Source organism: Mustela nigripes, chromosome 17 (assembly GCF_022355385.1).
Source record: "Mustela nigripes isolate SB6536 chromosome 17, MUSNIG.SB6536, whole genome shotgun sequence".
NCBI lineage: Eukaryota > Metazoa > Chordata > Mammalia > Carnivora > Mustelidae > Mustela > Mustela nigripes.
In genome coordinates this window covers 46,064,898-46,082,479 of record NC_081573.1, presented here as the reverse complement: position 1 = coordinate 46,082,479, position 17,582 = coordinate 46,064,898, and the positions used below count along the sequence as shown (strand labels likewise).

The following is a 17,582-nucleotide window of genomic DNA, read 5'->3' as shown; positions in this document are numbered from 1 at the left end:
CTCCATACAAGGTTTGGTAGAGAGCAGATGACTGCAATGTGAAGCGTGGGGAGAATGGAATTTAAAGCTATTTAAAATACATTTTCAGAAATTAGTATGATAGCGCTTTGAGCCATTTCAAATGTAGTTACTTTCTAAAAGTAAATTTAGGTAAAGCCCTAATACCTGAAGAATACTCACAGTATCCTGGGAATATTTAGAGAAGGATAGACTAAAAAAGCCTCAGTTCTACCTAGAAGGACAGTGAGGTGGTTGCTTCTAAAATCATGAAAGGTCTTGTGAATATAAACTTTCATAAAGCCCCAAAATACTAGAATTAAGATGTAAAGTACATTTAAGAATAAAAGGAATTCCTACTTCATATTGTTCGATCGTAAGACTGGGACTTTCCCATGTTTACTTCAGCCCTATTTGGAGTTTGTGTGTGTGTTGGGGGAGGGCCTTGGTAGTTCCTAACAATAAAAAACCCTATGAACACCCACAGGAAGCCTTCATACTTCATTCAGAACAAGTGTAGAAGTCTAAGTATAAAACTCCTGATCAGAAGTGACACCTGGGGGCACCTGGGTGGCTCGGTGGGTTAAGCTTCTGCTCAGGTCATGATCTCAGGGTCCTGGGATTGAGCCCCGCATTGGGCTCTCCGCTCAGTGGGGAACCTGCTTCCTCCTCTCTGCTTGCCTGCCTCTCTGTGAACTTGTGATCTCTCTCTCTGTCCAATAAACAAATAAAATCTTAAAAAAAAAGTGACACCTTCCTAGTAAATGGAAGGATACTAGTGGGCAAATTCTGGGAACAGAATAAAGAGTAAGTTTGATCTGGACAGACTTCCTGTTAGAGGTAGGGGAACTGAATATATGAGCGTCCCTCTAATCTCATAAAATGCCATGATAATGATAGTGACAGGATTAAAAGTTGAAGGAAAAGGAGCAAAGATGACAGCAATGAACTCTTGGAAGCCAGTAAACAGAAGAATGACACCGACAACAGATTCAAGAAAGGGAAAGGCAAAGTCTGCCGTGTAGAAAAAACCCAGGAGCAAGCCCAGAAAGGCTGGAAAATTGCTGGCATTAGATACTCCTGAAGGTAAGGTCAGATGAAACTGGAAATGGAATTCATCCCAAGTCTGAACGTAAGCAGTTAGATCCCCGACTTCCTCCCTCACCATTCACACCTAGGTATTTGCTACTCATCGTGCCTTCTGCCACACTAAAACTAAAGGTTTCTTTTTTTTTTTTTTTTAAAGATTTTATTTATTTATTTCACAGAGAGAGATCACAGTAGACAGAGAGGCAGGCAGAGAGAGAGAGAGGGAAGCAGGCTCCCTGCTGAGCAGAGAACCCGACGTGGGACTCGATCCCAGGACCCTGAGATCATGACCTGAGCCGAAGGCAGCGGCCTAACCCACTGAGCCACCCAGGCACCCTAAAGGTTTATTTTCTATTGTTGAACTAGAGAGAGTCCCAAATCAGGGGCAACAGGTCTATTTGCAAGTAGTGGTCTATTGGGAAAGAATTAAAAGAAAGTTTTTACTTTTATTTTGAGAGTGAAGAGAGAGACAAAGTGTGCTCATGAACAGAGGAGGGGCAGAGGGAGAGAGAGAATCCTAAGCAGGCTCCAAGCTCGGTGCAAAGGCCAACTTGGGAATCTATCTTTGACCCTGAGATTATGACCTGAGCTAAAATCAAGAGTCAGACACTTAACCAACTGAGCCACCCAGGCACCTCTAAGAGAAAGTTTTTATGCTGCATGGCGATGCTTCCCAGTCCCTTTTCTCAATAGTCTCAGAGAAGTCCACAAGGCTGACATCCTCAAAGCAGGGGTTTGGAGGGTCCTGTATGTGAAACTGCCAGAAAGACATTAGGAACAGCCGACAAGCTCTTTCTATGAACAGAGAGCTTCTAACTAGCATTTATTTGCTTTTTACTATCTCTGTCTTCAGTATGATAAACAGCCACATATTGGACCTCAACACTGACAACTGGAGACCAAAACAAGTAAAAAAAGAAGTTCAGAAGCATTATAGAAAGTGAAAGAGCAGGAAAAAACAAAACAAAACAAAACAAAGCCTGTAACATCCTCAGAGAGCTGAGAGGATACCATGTCCATAAAAGAACAGGATACGATGAAAAAAATATTGAGGACAAACACAAATCTTGAAAATTAAATTATCAAGATGAATACTTCAACTTCTAAACCACTTGTTACATTTATCTCCCAGAAACTAGAAGAAAAACATGGAAAAGCAAAAACAAGAAAAATAAAAGGATCAGTCTAGGCATCCCAACGTCAAATGCCCGGAATACTGGTAAAAGGGAACAAAGAAAACAAAGAAGAATTTGATAGAAATCTGTGAGAAAATTTCTCAGAACCTAAGGACACATTTCCAGGTTAAAAGACTCACTGGGTAGAGAGAGAAAATTTGAAAACCTTTTGAGAGTTGGGGGCATCATCACACTTTAAAAAAAAAATTTATTGGGACGCCTGGGTGGCTCAGTTGGTTAAGCAGCTGCCTTCGGCTCAGGTCATGATCCCAGCGTCCTGGGATCGAGCCCCACATCGGGCTCCTTGCTCAGTGGGGAGCCTGCTTCTCCCTCTGCCTCTGCCTGCCATTCTGTCTGCCTGTGCTCGCTCTCTCCCCCTCTCTCTCTCTGATAAATAAATTAAAAAAATCTTTAAAAAAATTATTTATTTGAAAAATAGAGAAAGAGCACAAGTAGTCAGAGTGGCAGGTAGAGGAAAAAGGAGAAGGCAGCTCCCCAACAGGGCTCGATTCCAGGACCCCAAGATCGTGACCTGAGCCAAAGGCAGACCTTTAACCCACTGAGCCACCCAGATGTCCCCATCATCGCACGTCTTAAGAACAGCACAAGAAGCTAGAAGACAATGGAGCTATACTTTTCAAAATTCTGTAAAAACAACTATATCCAGAATAATGAGCAATCATGTGTGATGGCAGAGTAGGAACAATTTTGGACCTGGAAGTCTTCAAAAAATTTACTTCTTCTGTACCCTTGCAGTAATTTCCCGAAGGATATGCTCCAGCAGAATGAGAAAGTAAACGCAGAGAGGAAAACATGGGATCCAGGAGAAAGAAGATCCAACAGAGGGGAGAGGTCAAGATCATCCCCAGAATGATACTGTAGGGAGAATCCAGGATGAGCGTTGCGCAGCAGACCCGGAGAAAAACCAATCTGAACTGCACCAAAAGGATGGAGGGCCTCAAAATAATAGGTTGCTTGATACTTTTTGAACAGAAAGAGATTTTTCTAGGAGGAGTTTGGAGGTGAATCAATCATAGATTCATGCAAAACCAACCAAATGGAAAAAAAGAAAAAGAAACAATTATAAACTCTAAGGAAAATGTTCTAGAAGAAAAGAAATTACAATACATTACATGGCTCATCTTTGAGAAATCATTCAGATAATTACAATAATGGAAATAAATATTAAACTAACCATAAATCGTTACTATATTCGGAGAACACGGAAAGAGGAAAGTGTGTGTATGCGTGTGTGTTGTGTATAAGAAAGTTAAATGCTCATCATCATAGGAAGAAATAGTACCTAAAACTGAAAATGCATGAAATAAGTAATAAACATGTTAGTTGTTAAATTTCAAAGAACCAGGGTGCCTGGGTGGCTCAGTCAGTTGGGCCTCTGCCCTTGGCTCAGATCATGATCGCAGGGTCCTGGGATCGAGCCCCACATCCGGCTCCCTGCTCAGCAGGAAGCCTGCTTCTCCCTTTCCCACTCCCCCTGTTTGTGTTCCCTTTCTCGCTGTCTCTGTCAAATAAATGAAATCTTTAAAAAACTTTTAATTTTTTTCCCAAAGAAACAGTTAAAAAAAAGCAGGCAGTAGCCTTCTCTGGGAAAGGGGGAGGAGGGGAGGAGGAAGAAAGAAATGCTCGCTTTTGCCTTGAATACTTGACTTTTTAAATTATGGAGAATAACTTTAACTAAAATACTGCCTTTTAATGGTACAAAATAAAGAAACTGAGCTTTCTCCTGAGATACCCAGGTCAGGACAGAAGAGACCTCTGTACCTGCATTGTTGGACTCCAAAATCAGGGTCACTACACAGAACAGGTTCACGTTAGCACCGAAGACCACAGATTCCACAGAGAGGCTTTTGGTGCAATGCTCAAGCCAGTGGCTCTGTCCAAGATGCTGCGGAACTCTGGGAAAACAGAACGACAGGGTCAGCTTCTTTCTCCATTCAATCCCGCGAAGGAGAAAAATGGCCTGGCGTTTCCAATATCACGTGCCAGTTGCAAAGCTACATTCCCAAATATCGTTTGCCTACGGAGTACTATTACTAATCCCCAAACTTTCACTAGTATTAGTTCACAAAGATAGAAGTTGAGAAGTCTATAAAGATGAAAGTTTTCATAAGAGCATTCACATCAGGTTTAAATGTTCAAGAGAACGTATTTGGTGTTTAACACCTAGGGTAGAATTATTTTATGTCAGCTACCGCTATTACTCTACGACTTCTGAATGTTAAATTCTTCTCTTTATTTTTTAAGATTTTACTTATTTGAGAGTGCAAGAAAGCACAAGCCGGGGGAGCTGCTGAGGGAGAGGGAGAAGCAGATTTCCCATGTTTTTGAGTAAATTCTTGCTGTAAACTTAAATGAAGAGGTAATTTAAGCCTTTTCATATATAATGATAAAAAATTCTTATCACATACACATACAAAAACACTCTAAAGTCTCTGGAAGTTTGACTGTGAATATTTGCATTGATTATGGCTCATGAAAGCCAATGCTTCCTCTTAAATCTAAAGATTATAGTTTGCCTAAACTAGGGATACCAGAATTGAGATTGGAAGGTGTTTTTCCACATGAGAAAAAAAAATGAGTATGGACAAATTGCCAAACCAAAACATATCTGTAGTTTGAGGTTGAACAAGGAATTTTTAAACTAAAAGGTACGTTTCCTTAAAAGTCTAAGAAGTGTCCACAAGGGGGATACCTGGGTGGCTCAGTCGGTTAAACGTCTGCCTTCGGCTCAGGTCATGATCCCAGGGTCCTGGGATGGAGTCCCACGCTGGGCTCCTTTCTCTCTCCCTCTCTCTGCCTGCCTCTCCCATTGCTTGTGCTTGCACGGTCTCTCTGACAAATAAATAAATAAATAAAATTTGGGGGGAAAAAAAAGATTTCTCTGGGAAAAAAAAAAGTGTCTACAAGTGTCACAGACAACTGAGCACCATTATGGCAGGTGTAACTGTCCTAAGAAGGGACGCGGCCTGGTTCTCCTGTCCAGGGCTCAGGCTTCCTCACCTGATGGAAGCTTCTTCTAAGTCTCACAACATACCCTCCTCCTGAGTAAGTGGCAAATTCCCCTTGGACAGGATAGCCACCCGCTATCTCTGGATTCTGATAATGCCAAATGTTGTCTGATTTTGTGACGTTTGTATCGGGGGGCCCCAGTTTACTCCATAGTTCTCTGTATCCTCCAGATCTTGGGGAGATGGCTTCGCTTGTTCTCGGGGAGACACTCCAGTTGGAAGGAGTATGGTGCTAGGAATGCGAATCTGACGAAGCAGAACATTGCCCAGAAGCAAGGAGTTCCCATCAGCAATAAATCCGAACAAAAAGAGTACAAGAAACCACTTTCACAACTGCCTTATTAAGTTAGTAACAGAAAATGCACATTTTCACCACTATTAAAAAAAACATATTTGGAATTTCTAGTTAATGCAACCAGGCAAGAAAATGAAATAAGCATAAAAATAAGGAAGTGAGTGGCACCTGGGTGGCTCAGTGGGTTAAGCCTCTGCCTTCGGCTCAGGTCATGATCCCAGAGTCCTGGGATCAAGTCCCGAATCGGGCTCTCTGCTCTGCGGGGAGCCTGCTTCCTCCTCTCTCTCTGCCTGCCTCTCTGCCTGCTTGCGATCTCTGTCAGATAAATAAAGAAAAAAACTTTAAAAAAAAAAATAAGGAAGTGAAATGGTCATCATTTGTAAAGGACATATAGGTGATCTAGATGAATCTGGAGAATCAACTGAAAGGCGTCAGCAGGACAGTGAAATAGGAGGTGGCCTGCTTGTATCTCCTCTCAGCAACAGTAATCCACAGATGAAGGTGCCTTTGCGGGAGCCTTGGGATCCAAAGGTAGGGAACTGTGAAACCCCGGTGGAGTCCAAGACTGACAAAGTCCATCCTGAGAAGGCACGTCCATGCCCAGATGGCAGACTCACCACCTATGGTCCTGATAACAGACCCAGAAACAGTTCTGCCTCTGTGGACTTGGCTACAGCACCATACGCCAAGGGACCCAGGAGTCACTTCTGCCTGTGTCTCAGATAACAGGCCTTTAGACCTTAGTTCTGAGTGCCAGTCCCTCTCAGCCACAGTCCAAAAGTCCCTGGAGGCAAGCTCACCAAACTCGGTCTGTCTGTAGATCCTGCAATGGCCTTTAACTGGACTCCAGCCCCTCTTGGCTACAGTCCATGAGCAGTCCTGCTAGTCCAGAGACCGGCTGGGAGACACACCTATCAATGCGACTGGAGATAAGCCTACCAACCTAGTCTGACTTCAGATCCTGAAACTTCTACCTTGCCTCCAGGCCATTCCAGCCATGGTCAGGGAGCAATCCTGGTGGGGGACACACTCTTCCATCCCTCCAGAACCAGGTCTGTTGATACTAGTCCTGGCTATGGATCCTGAACAGCCTGGGGACTCCTGGGGACTCCATTCCTGTCCCTCTCAGCCACAGTCCAGCGCCCATCCTGCCTGCCCAGGGACCCACCCAGCGACCCAGCAGGAGCCCTCCCAGAAATCTGGGGGAGCCACACTCATTCTTGCAGCTGGTAACAGGCCTGTTCTACTCCAACCTTGTCCCAGTGCCAGCCCCACTGAACAAGGTTCTGCAGTCAGTCCTGTCCACCCAGACAGCAGACCAGATCCACACCAATCCGAGCCCCTGGTAACAGGCCTACAAACTGTGGACCCCACTGTGGATGTAACCACAGCCACATGACCTAACACCATCCCTGATCAACTTAGATTCTGGAGGTAACTCATCAGCCTGGGGAACTGACAGGAGAAGGTTTTTAATTGCCAAAACTGATCTGTAAAGACCAGAAAAGGCGTTTTCTCCTTCAAATGCATGAACACCAACCCAAGACTACACAGATCCCAGAGTCAGGATCAGACAAACATGGCACCATCAAAGGAAATTCCTCAAGTTCCACTAAATGACTCCAAAGATACAGAGAGGTCCACGAACTGCCTCAGAAATCAAAATAATCTTCTTAAAGGAACTCAGTGAAAAGCACGAGAACACAAATAAATGAAGTCAGGGAAACAATGCAGGGACAAAATGGTAATTTTGACAAATAGAAACCATAAAAAAGAACTAAAGAGAAATTCTGGAGATGAATAATTCCATGGTAGAACTGAAAAATTCAATACAAAGCTTCAACAGTAGACTTGATCACACAGAAGAAATAATCCGTGAACTTGAGGAGAGGTCATTTGAAGTTAGCCAGTTCAAGGAACAAAAAGAAAAATGAACGACAAAGAGTGAACAAAGCGTCTGTCACTTCCGGACACTGTCAAAAGGACAAATATACATATCATGGGAATCTCAGAGGAGGAGGAGAGACAAAGAGGCAGAAAACTTATTTAAAGAAACAATAGTTGACGGGGTGCCTGGGGGGCTGGGCTCAGTGGGTTAAGCCTCTGCCTTTGGCTCAGGTCATGATCTCCAGGTCCTGGGATCAAGCCCCGCATCGGGCTCTCTGCTTGGCGGGGAGCCTGCTTCTTCCTCTCTCTCTCTCTCTCTCTCTCTCTCTCTGCCTACCTCTCTGCCTACTTGTGATCTCTGTCAAATAAAGTCTTTAAAAAAAAAAAAAACTTTAAAAAAAAAAAAGAAACAACAGTTGAAATTTTGGTAAAAATAGAAACATCTGGTACATGAAGCACAAAGGACCCCAAGTCAGATCAACCCAAAGAAGATTACTCTGAGATACTTTATTGTTTATCCAACTGTTAAAAGTAAAGACAGAAAATTCTGAAAACAGAAAGAAAAAAAATAACTTTACACACACACACACACACACACCCATAGGCTATCAGATTTCTCAGCAGAGATCTTGCAGGCCAGAGGGAATAGAATGATATATTCAAAGTACTTGAAAGAAAAAAAACAACAAAACAAAACTTGCCAACTCAAACCACTATACCCAACAAAACCGTCCTTCAGAAGTGAAGGGAGCTAAAATCAGCCCCAGACAAACAAAAGATGAGGGAGTTTATCACCACCAGGTCTTACGAGGGATGTTAGAGGGAATTCCTTTAGCTGAAAGGAAAGGAGGCTGTGTGGCAACATGAAAGTATAAAACTCACAGGTAAAGGTAAATACATAGTCCAATTCAGAGCTTGGTACTACTGTAGTGGTGTGTAAATCACTTTTATCTTTGGTATAAAAGTTAAAGACAATAGTGTTAAAAATAACTACCACAATAATAACACGTCAGTGAACGACAGCATAGGAAGAAAGGCAGCGGGACATCAGTTACATAAGCACAAAAAAAGCAGAAGTAAAAGCACAGAGGTTTTTGTTGTTGTTGTTTTTGTTTTAATGTACAGGCAGAACAATCTTGTTGTTTTTTTAAATAATCTCTACACCCAGTGTGGGGCTTGAACTCACAACCCTGAGATCAAGAGTTGCAGGCTCTACTGGCTGAGCCAATCAGGCACCTCCAAATGTAGAGCTTTTTATGTGATTAAAGTTAAGTTGTTTTCAGCTTAAAACAGACTGTTATAAAATATTTTACATAAGCCTTATGATAACACTAAAGCAAAATCTGTAATAAATGCAAAACAATGAAAGGAAGGGAATTAAAGCATACCACTACAAAAATATAAATCACAAAGATGCCAAAAGAATAAAAGAGGAACAAAGGAACTGAAAAAACAATGAGAAAACAATAAAGTGCCAATAGTAAGTTCTTATCAATAATTAAATGTCAAAAGATTAAATTCTTCAATCAAAAGACAGAGTGGCTGTATGGTAAAAATACAAGATCCAATAATATACTGACTATGAGAGACTCACTTTAGTTTTAAGTATACACGTAGGCTGAAGGTTTGGGAAAAAAAATATCCCATGCAAATGGCAACCAAAAGAGAATAGAAGTAGCTCTAACTTATAACAGAAAAAACAGAATTTCAGGGGTGCCGGGGTGGCTCAGTCGGTTAAGTGGCTGCCTTCAGCTCAGGTCACAATCCCTGGGATCAAGCTCCATGTTGGGCTCCTTGCTCAGCGGGGAGCCTGCTTCTCCCTTTCCCTCTGCATGCCTCTCCCCCTGTTTGTACTCCCTCTCTCTGACACATAAATAAATAAAATCTATACAAAATAAAACAAAAAAAAAACAGAATTTCAGTGAAACTCAGTCACAACAGACAGGGAAGGTCACTTGTGATAAAGTGATACAGGGCTCACTTCATAAAGAGGACAAAACAATTGTAAATATATATGCACCCAACCTTGGAACATCAAAATAAGTAAAGTAAATGTTACCTGATAGAAGAAATAGATAGCAACATGGTAACAGTAGGTGATTTCAATACCCCACTATCAACAATGGATAGACTGTCTAGACAGAAAATCAGTAAGTTAATACTATGAGCCAGATGGACCTAAAAGATATATGTAGAACATTCCACTCAACCAGAATATATATTCTTCACAAGTACACCTGAACATTCTCCAGGATAGATCCTACATTGGGCCACAAAGCAAGTCTTCACAAATTTAAGGAGACTGAAAGCATATATATCAAGTATCTTTTTCTGACCACAATGTATGAAATCAGAAATCAGTAACAGGATGCAAATTGGAAAATTCACAAACACATGGAAATTCAACACCACACTTCTGAACAGCCAATGGGTCAAGTTAGGAAATTAAAAAGTACCTTGAGACAAACAAAAATGCACATAAAAATGTCATACCAAACTTATGGGATGCAGCAAAAGCAGTTCTAAAGAGGGCATTTTATAATATTAAACACCTATTTTATGAAAAAAAGAAAGCTCTCAACTAAACAAGCTAACTTTGGTCTTCAAGAAACTAGTAAAAAAAGAACAAACTAAGCCCAAAGTTAGCAGAGGGAAGTAAATAATAAAGATTAGAGTAGAAATAAATGAAATAAAGACAAGTTAAATAGAACATACAAAAATAAAAATATTTTGAAAGAAACAAAACTGATAAACCTTTAGGCTAAACCAAGAAAAAGAGGATTCAAATAAAATTACTAAAGAGTAGACATTAACACTGGTATCACAAAAACAAAGGATTGTAAGAGACTACTGCGAACAACTGTATGCCAACAAACTGAACAGCTTAGAATGGATCAATTCCTAGAAACACACAGCTTATTAAGGCTAAATAAAGACAAAATAGAAAATCTGAACAGACTATTAACAAATAAGAAGACTGTAAACAAAAATTTCCCAACAAAGACAAGACCAGGACCCGATGGCTTCAGGGGTAAATTCTACCAAACATTTAAAGAAGAATTAACATCAATCCTCAAATTCTTTCAAAAAATTAAAATGGAGGGGCGCCTGGGTGGCTCAGTGGGTTAAGCCCCTGCCTGCAGCTCGGGTCATGATCTCAGGGTCCTGGGATGGAGCCGCACAGCGGGCTCTCTGCTTGGTGGGGAGCCGGCTTCCGCCCCCCTCCCTGCCTGCCTCTCTACTTGTGATCTCTGTCAAATAAATAAATAAAATCTTTAAAAAAAATTAAAATGGAAGAAATTGTTCAAAATTCATTTTATGAGGCCAATATTACCCTCATACCACAGCCTACAAGAAAGGAAAACCACAGGCCAGTATCCCTGATGAACACAAATGCAAAAATCCTCAACAAAATGCGAACATATGAAGTTCAAAAGTACATTTAAAAAGATCACACACTGCAACCGAGTGGGGTTTATCTCCTGAGTTGCAAGGATGACTCAACATACACAATTCAGTAGACGTGATATACCACATTAGCAGAATGAAGGATTAAATCACATGATGATTTCCAAAGATGCACAAAGGAGCGCCTGGGTGGCTCAGTCATTAGGCGTCTGCCTTTGGCTTGGGTCATGATCCCGGGTACAGATAACATGATCTTATATACAGAAAACCCTGTAGATGCCACAAAAACAAAGACAAAGACAAATCCGTGACAACCAATAAATGAGTTTAGTAAAGTTGCAGGAAACAAAATCAGTACACAAAAATCAGGTGCATTTTGTTACATGGACAACGAATTACCAGAAAAAGAAAGAGAATAATCTCATTTACGAAAGTATCAAAAAGAAGAAAATATCTGGGAATAGATTTAACTGAGAGGGTGAGAAGTCTGTACAATGAAAACCGGAAGACACTGATGAAAGAAATAAAGACACAAATAACTAGAAAGATATTCCCTGTTTATGCGTTAAAAGAACATTGTTAAAATGTCCCTATCACCCAAAGTGATCTACAAATTCAGTGCAATACCCATCAAAATTCAGGCATTTTTTTCACAGAAATAGAAGAACAATCCTAATATTTGTATGAACCCCACCAAACACGCCAAAGAGACAGAGTGATCTTGAAAAAGAAAAAGCTGGAGGCATCCCATGTCCTAATGTCAAACCGCACTACGGAAGCTATCGTAATCAAAACTGTGTGCTATTGGCATAAAAACAGACACACAGGATGATGGAACTAAATGGGGAGGCCAGAATCAACTCACGCATTTACGGACAACTCCTCTATGGAAAAACTGCCAAGTATACACAGCGGGGCAAGACGGTCTCTTTAACCAACGAGGCTGGAAAAACTGGATACGTGAATGCAAGAGAACCCAACTGGACCCTTTCCTTATGCCACATACAACAGTCAGTTCCAGATGGATTCCCAACTCAACTGTAAGACCTGGAACTGTAAAACTCCTGGAAGAAAATAGGGGCGAAGCTCCCTGGCATTGGTCTTGGCAGTTCTTTGGAGAGAACATCAGAAACCAAAATTAAACAAGGGAGAATACAACAAAAAACTTTCTGCACAGTGCCGGAGACCAACAAGTAAGAAGTCAAACTATTCGACAGGAGAAAGTATTTGTAAACCATGCATCTAATAAGGGGTCAATATCCAAAATACCTAGGATCCCATGCAACTAAATACCACAAAAATAATGGATTAAAAAATGGGCAAAAGACCTGAATACACTTTATAAAAAAGATTTTATTTATTTGACAGACAGAGATCACAAGTAGGCAGAGAGGCAGAGAGAGAGAGAGAGAAGGGGGGGAAGCAGGCTCCCTGCTGAGCAGAGATACCCCCCACCCCCCCCCACCCCGCCATGCGGGGCTCCATCCCAGGACCCCGGGATCATGACCTGAGAGGAAGGCGGAGGCATAACCAACGGAGGCACCCAGGCGCCCCTCAGTCAGTCCGTACTGAGCTCACACCACGCCCTGCTCTAGGTGCCGGGAGCAGAGCGGATGAAAGGGCGTCCTCCTCGTCAGGGAGTGCACATCTGAGAAGCGAGAGACAGGCAGTACCCAGACGTTACCCAGGCCAGGAGAGCGCTAAGAGCAACAATTAGGTAGGATGAGGGACAGAGTGGCGGGGAGGGAACAGTGCTATTCATTGGTAAGGAAGGATTAGAGACAGTTTCTCTGAGGAGTGGCTTGCGAGACAGGCCACAGCGCGGAGATCTCTCCGGGCATCAGCACGACCCCAGGCCCCTGAGGTGAGGACGTGCTCACGTGGGAAGGCACCGAAGCCTGCGCCGCTGACGGGGAGCGGAGGAGGGGCCCGGGTGGGAGCGGACCCGGATGTAGCCAGGGGCGGCTTTGGGAAGTCCCCTGTAAGCGCGGGAGCGGGTCTGCGACTTGAAGTACGATAGAAACTACGGGAAGTTCTGAACGGGGGAGAATACAGATTTACGTTCAAAACCATAGCACGGGGAGGTCAGAATGAAGAAGGGCAGGACAGAGGGAAGGTTGGCCCAGATGGGAGGTTCCTCTAGTTAGGACTTGGTTTTCTCACGAGGGCACTTACAAAGCCTCTCCTCTATTCCAGAGCCCTTGGGTATTGTTTGAAAACACCAGTTTGCACTGGGCTGTTAGAGACGTGGACAGACTCAGACATTGCTCATGGGAACATTAGCTGCTACAATAAGGAGAAGACTGGCAGTGTCTTTTAAAGATTAAGAATATATACAAGGGGCGCCTGGTGGCTCAGTGGGTTAAGCATATGCCTTCGGCTCAGGTCATGATCCCATGGTCCTGGGATTGAGCCCTGCATGGGGCTCTCTGCTCAGCCCAGAGCCTGCTTCCCCCTCTCTCTGCCGGCCTCTCTGCCTACTTGTGATCTCTGTCTCTCAAATAAATAAAATCTTAAAAAAAAAGAGAGAGAGAAGAGTGATTATCTTTTTGAAACATATACACTAAAATATCTAGGGAGAAAAATGATAAGAAGTGAGGCTTTTTATTTATTTTAAACAGATGGGACAAGACTGACTTTTTTTTGGTAATGAAGTAACTGTTGAAGCTTACACAAGGGTAAAATTCGTTAGACCATTCCCCACACATTTCTGTGGACCTGGCATTTTTCTTAAAAGTTTTTAAAAATTGGGGCACCTGGGTGTGTCGGTCAGTTGAGCATCTGCTTTGGGCTCGGGCCATGATCCCAGGGTCCTGGGATCAAGCCCCACATCGGGCTCCCTGCTCCACGAGTAGTCTACTTCTCCCTCTCCCTCGGCAGCTCACCCTGCTTGTGTTCTCTCAAATAAAATCTTTTTAAAAAGTTTTAAAAAGCTAAGTTTCCTGGTGTTTTTCTTCTAAGTGGTTTATGGTTGATTTTTTTTCACTTGTCCTTTCTTGGCAATCCTTTTCCGCTCTGCTTCTACTAGTCTGCTTCTACAGTTCTCACCAGTTTTTTCTGTGACTTCACACACTGAAATTTCATTCTGCCTATTTCTGCTGTTTTCTTTTTTTTGGGTCAAATTACCAGGACCGTTAAGCACTTTGAATGGACACCCAAGGGTGTCATCTTCCCAAGTGAGCAGCCCGCAGCGCGAGTGGGGCCCCCCCCCCCCCCCCCCCCCCCCCATGCTGAGAGGCCCCGTTTTCACGTACCTGGACTGGCTGGCTGATGACGAGGTTGTGAAGCACGGATAACATCACTGACACAACCCAGCTGGTGGCCTGCTCTCTGGTCAGTTCCAAGCTATAAAGTGCAGTAAAAAAAGGCTGCAGCCAGGCTAGTGACGCCCAGGAAGAGCCAGCAGAGGTAAATCAACCCTCGGCGCAGGCCATGAGCCACGGGCTTCCTCTCTTCTGGGCTCAGGATGGGGAAACTCGTGGCCTCCCTTAAGAACAGAGGTGCAAGGAATCAGCTGAACGGCAACAGCTGAGAGAGACGCAGGATAATTATGGGTGATGCGGGAAGCCTGGTGCGGGGCCTTACCTGGAGGGCCCTGCTCTGTGGGAAGGAGACGTGTTTCCAAGAGCTCCTGGAGTTTTTGCAGTCGGTCCGTGGCATCAAGGATGTCACAAGGCGGGTCGGCCTGGGTGGGATCCGGGGCGCATAAATGCGACTGCAGCCGCTGCAGAACTCCGAGCAGGTAACGGGACAGATGATGGTGGCTTTCAGGAACCGCTGCAAGTACAGGCCGGGCTCACATGTCAAGGGACAGGCACTACTGGCAGAGAGGAACACGTCATTCACGGAAGAGGACGTTCCATTTCCCAGACCGTGGAGACTGGACCCAGCAGTTAATGACTGTCTTCTCTGAGCATGTCGGTGACTTGCTAACAATTTCTAAAATTCTACACTTGGATCCAGAATAAAAAAGGAAACACAACTTTTGATCTAGAAGCAAATTAAAATTGAAACCGAATTGAGCTTTCTTCACCAGAATGGTGTTAAGTGCCCAGTGGGGTGTAAACTATATTCCAGATTCCTTAAACCCCCTAATCTGCCTGTTCCATAGAAGAAAAAGAATGACAAGTCTCAAGAGCCCCCAGCAAAGCAGATGGAGTATGGGGGGGGGGGTGTCTGAACCAGAGGGCATTTCTGTGGGTTTTTCCTTCATCCTTTACTTTGTATCACCAGATATACTGTCTCGAAAGCCATCAGCTCTACTGGAAGTTTAAAGAAACGGAAGCAGAAGGTTCTACCGTGCCTGCTGGTTATGCCGAGAGGGGGGAGGGAGTGAGAGGCAGAGAACACATCAGTTACCAACACCTGCGGAGCTTTACCATTTGCCGGATGGGGTCCTGCCTGCTGAGGAGAGCCGTGACCTTCCAAGTGAGAAGAGACAAGGCTGGCTAAAAGCTACATCATCTTGTTAAAGCTGTGAGACGCCCATAAAGATTGGTCCCACTCTGAGAGGAGGTAGGTGTTTCTCCTGAGCAGGAATCCCACCGTTTCCTTCAATTCTTGAATGTGGAGCCAAGATGAGAAAAGTCAGTCTGACATTCGCCCGGGACTGGTAGCAGTTACACACGGCAGGGTCGTCTCTTTACTGAGAGTGAATGCTCAGTGCGAAGAACCTCTATTTTTCATTTTCTTTCTCCTTTCTCAGAAAGAAGTCACCTCCCAGTAGCTTCAAAACTAGTTTTATGAGGGGGGCACCTGGGTGGCTCAGTGGGTTATGCTGCTGCCTTTGGCTCAGGTCATGATCTCAGGGTCCTGGGATCGAGTCCCGCATCAGGCTCTCTGCTAAGCAGGGAGCCTGCTTCCTTCTCTCTCTCTCTGCCTGCCTCTCAGTGTACTTGTGATTTCTCTCTGTCAAGTAAATAAATAAATAAATAAAACTAGTTTTATGAGGGATTACAGGAAGAAAGAAGGGACAGCTGGATCAAACACCAGCAACGAAAACTGGAGAGTAGTACCGTCTGGACTCACACCCAGTCCTCAGAATATATCAAGAGGAGAGACGAGGGGCATGAGCATCATGGCCCAGGGCACAGGACTTAGGGAAAAGCTATCAAGGTTAATGGGACCCGCAAGCCTTCTAGAAGATTCTCTCCACCGACCTTTCTTGCTACACGTAGAAGCAGGGCCTGCCATCTACTTATAAAATTAGGCACCAGGCTTACCTCAGCCACCTCTGTGAGAGACAGAGGCTCAAAGGGAGCCTCTGGGAGGCAGGAGGCTTGGCTGAGAGGAAAGGGAGGCAGGGGTTCGTGTGGCTGGATCAGCCAGTTACAAGATTGACGGGGAAGAGGAGGACAGCAGTTTGGACGCTGGTGAGCAGCTGGGACCAGGTCACAGGAAACGGACCCACTGGAAGAAGAACACGACAGCAGCCTTCATCCTCGAGAGCTGAAGTCGTCTCAGCCGTTGCCCTCCCAGCTCTAGGCATCGGTTTGGCAAGTCCGCCATGATTATCCACAGACAGGACTTCCTCATGGACATTATCTAGGGACAGGACATCTAAGGCTAAGACTGACGTGTCGTTCCCAAGGCTGCTTCACTCATTAATGAACGGGAACAGGGTGGAAGTCTGTTAGAACATTCAAAGCAAAGTGAAAACAAAGGCACCTCAGGACCCTGTTTCTGACCCTGAAGGGAAGGAGGGTGCGGGACCGTGGAAGGATTGCGCGCCACCAACGCCGCACGCCAGGCTCACCCGCACCTGGCTCGTCTCTCTCAGCCGTGCTGCTGCCTCTCCTCCAGAACACAACATTGACCACCATGTTGCACAGCAGCGACGTCAGGCAGCAAGTGAGTCTCTGGACTCTCGTAAACCGGTTCCAGGGATGTCAAGTTAAGACCGAGAGCCACAGATGGTCCTGGGTGAGCTTCTCTACAATGAGGGATGAGAACAAGTGTCTCAGAAGATAAATGAGAACAGGACAGACGTGAGTTGGCATCCTGAGGTGTCCCAGGCAAAGATGTATTTTGTCCGGCCACAAGCTCACCGTGACAACTCAGCCACCATCTGATACCTCTATCAAGATGCTTCCAAATGACATGGCAGTGGGACTCCTTTGTGATTTTAGGACACCAGATTTTTTAAAAATATATTTTATTTATTTATTTGAGAGAGAAAGACTCAGTGAGAGAGGGAACACAAGCATGGGGAGCGGGAGAGGGAGAAGCAGGCTTCCTGCTGAGCCAGGAGACTGATGCGGGGCTCGATCCCAGGACCCTGGGATCATGACCTGAGCCAAAGGCAGATGCTTAATGACTGATCCACCTAGGCACCCCTGGACATAAGGTTTTTGAGGATAAGGTTAATTTATATTGTATGAGAGTTTAAAATTAAAAACTTTTTTTTTTTTAAACTTCCTAAGAGTTTTGATAAATCTTTGGCTCTACAAAAGTTTGCATCAGGCTTCCACTCAAGGTAGTTCGGTAAATTCACACTTTGAGCACCTGCTCTACTCCAAATGTGGAGGAACTATCAATAAGCTACAAAAAGAAAGAATAACACATACTGGCTGGGCTTAAAAACAGGATAAATCTCTCTGAGGAGAAGTGGAATTAGAAAAAATAGTGGTAAGCAGGGAAGTCACAGGATTTCTGGGCTCCAGGTCTGGAAGAAGGTAGTACACAGGCGGGAGTTGCCTCGTG

At 44.1% G+C, this 17,582-nt stretch overlaps 1 protein-coding gene across 1 annotated transcript in view; it reads right to left on the bottom strand.

Moving 5' to 3' along the window:
- PKD1L3 (polycystin 1 like 3, transient receptor potential channel interacting) overlaps window positions 1–17,582 on the bottom strand; it is a 57,988-nt gene that overhangs the window by 6,414 nt on the left and 33,992 nt on the right. Inside the window, 9 exon segments of the mRNA XM_059381628.1 lie at window positions 4,044–4,242; window positions 5,055–5,114; window positions 14,135–14,245; window positions 14,247–14,363; window positions 14,461–14,657; window positions 15,260–15,445; window positions 16,108–16,203; window positions 16,206–16,289; window positions 16,642–16,838. Of these exon segments, the coding sequence (XP_059237611.1) occupies window positions 4,044–4,242; window positions 5,055–5,114; window positions 14,135–14,245; window positions 14,247–14,363; window positions 14,461–14,657; window positions 15,260–15,445; window positions 16,108–16,203; window positions 16,206–16,289; window positions 16,642–16,838 (1,247 nt within the window).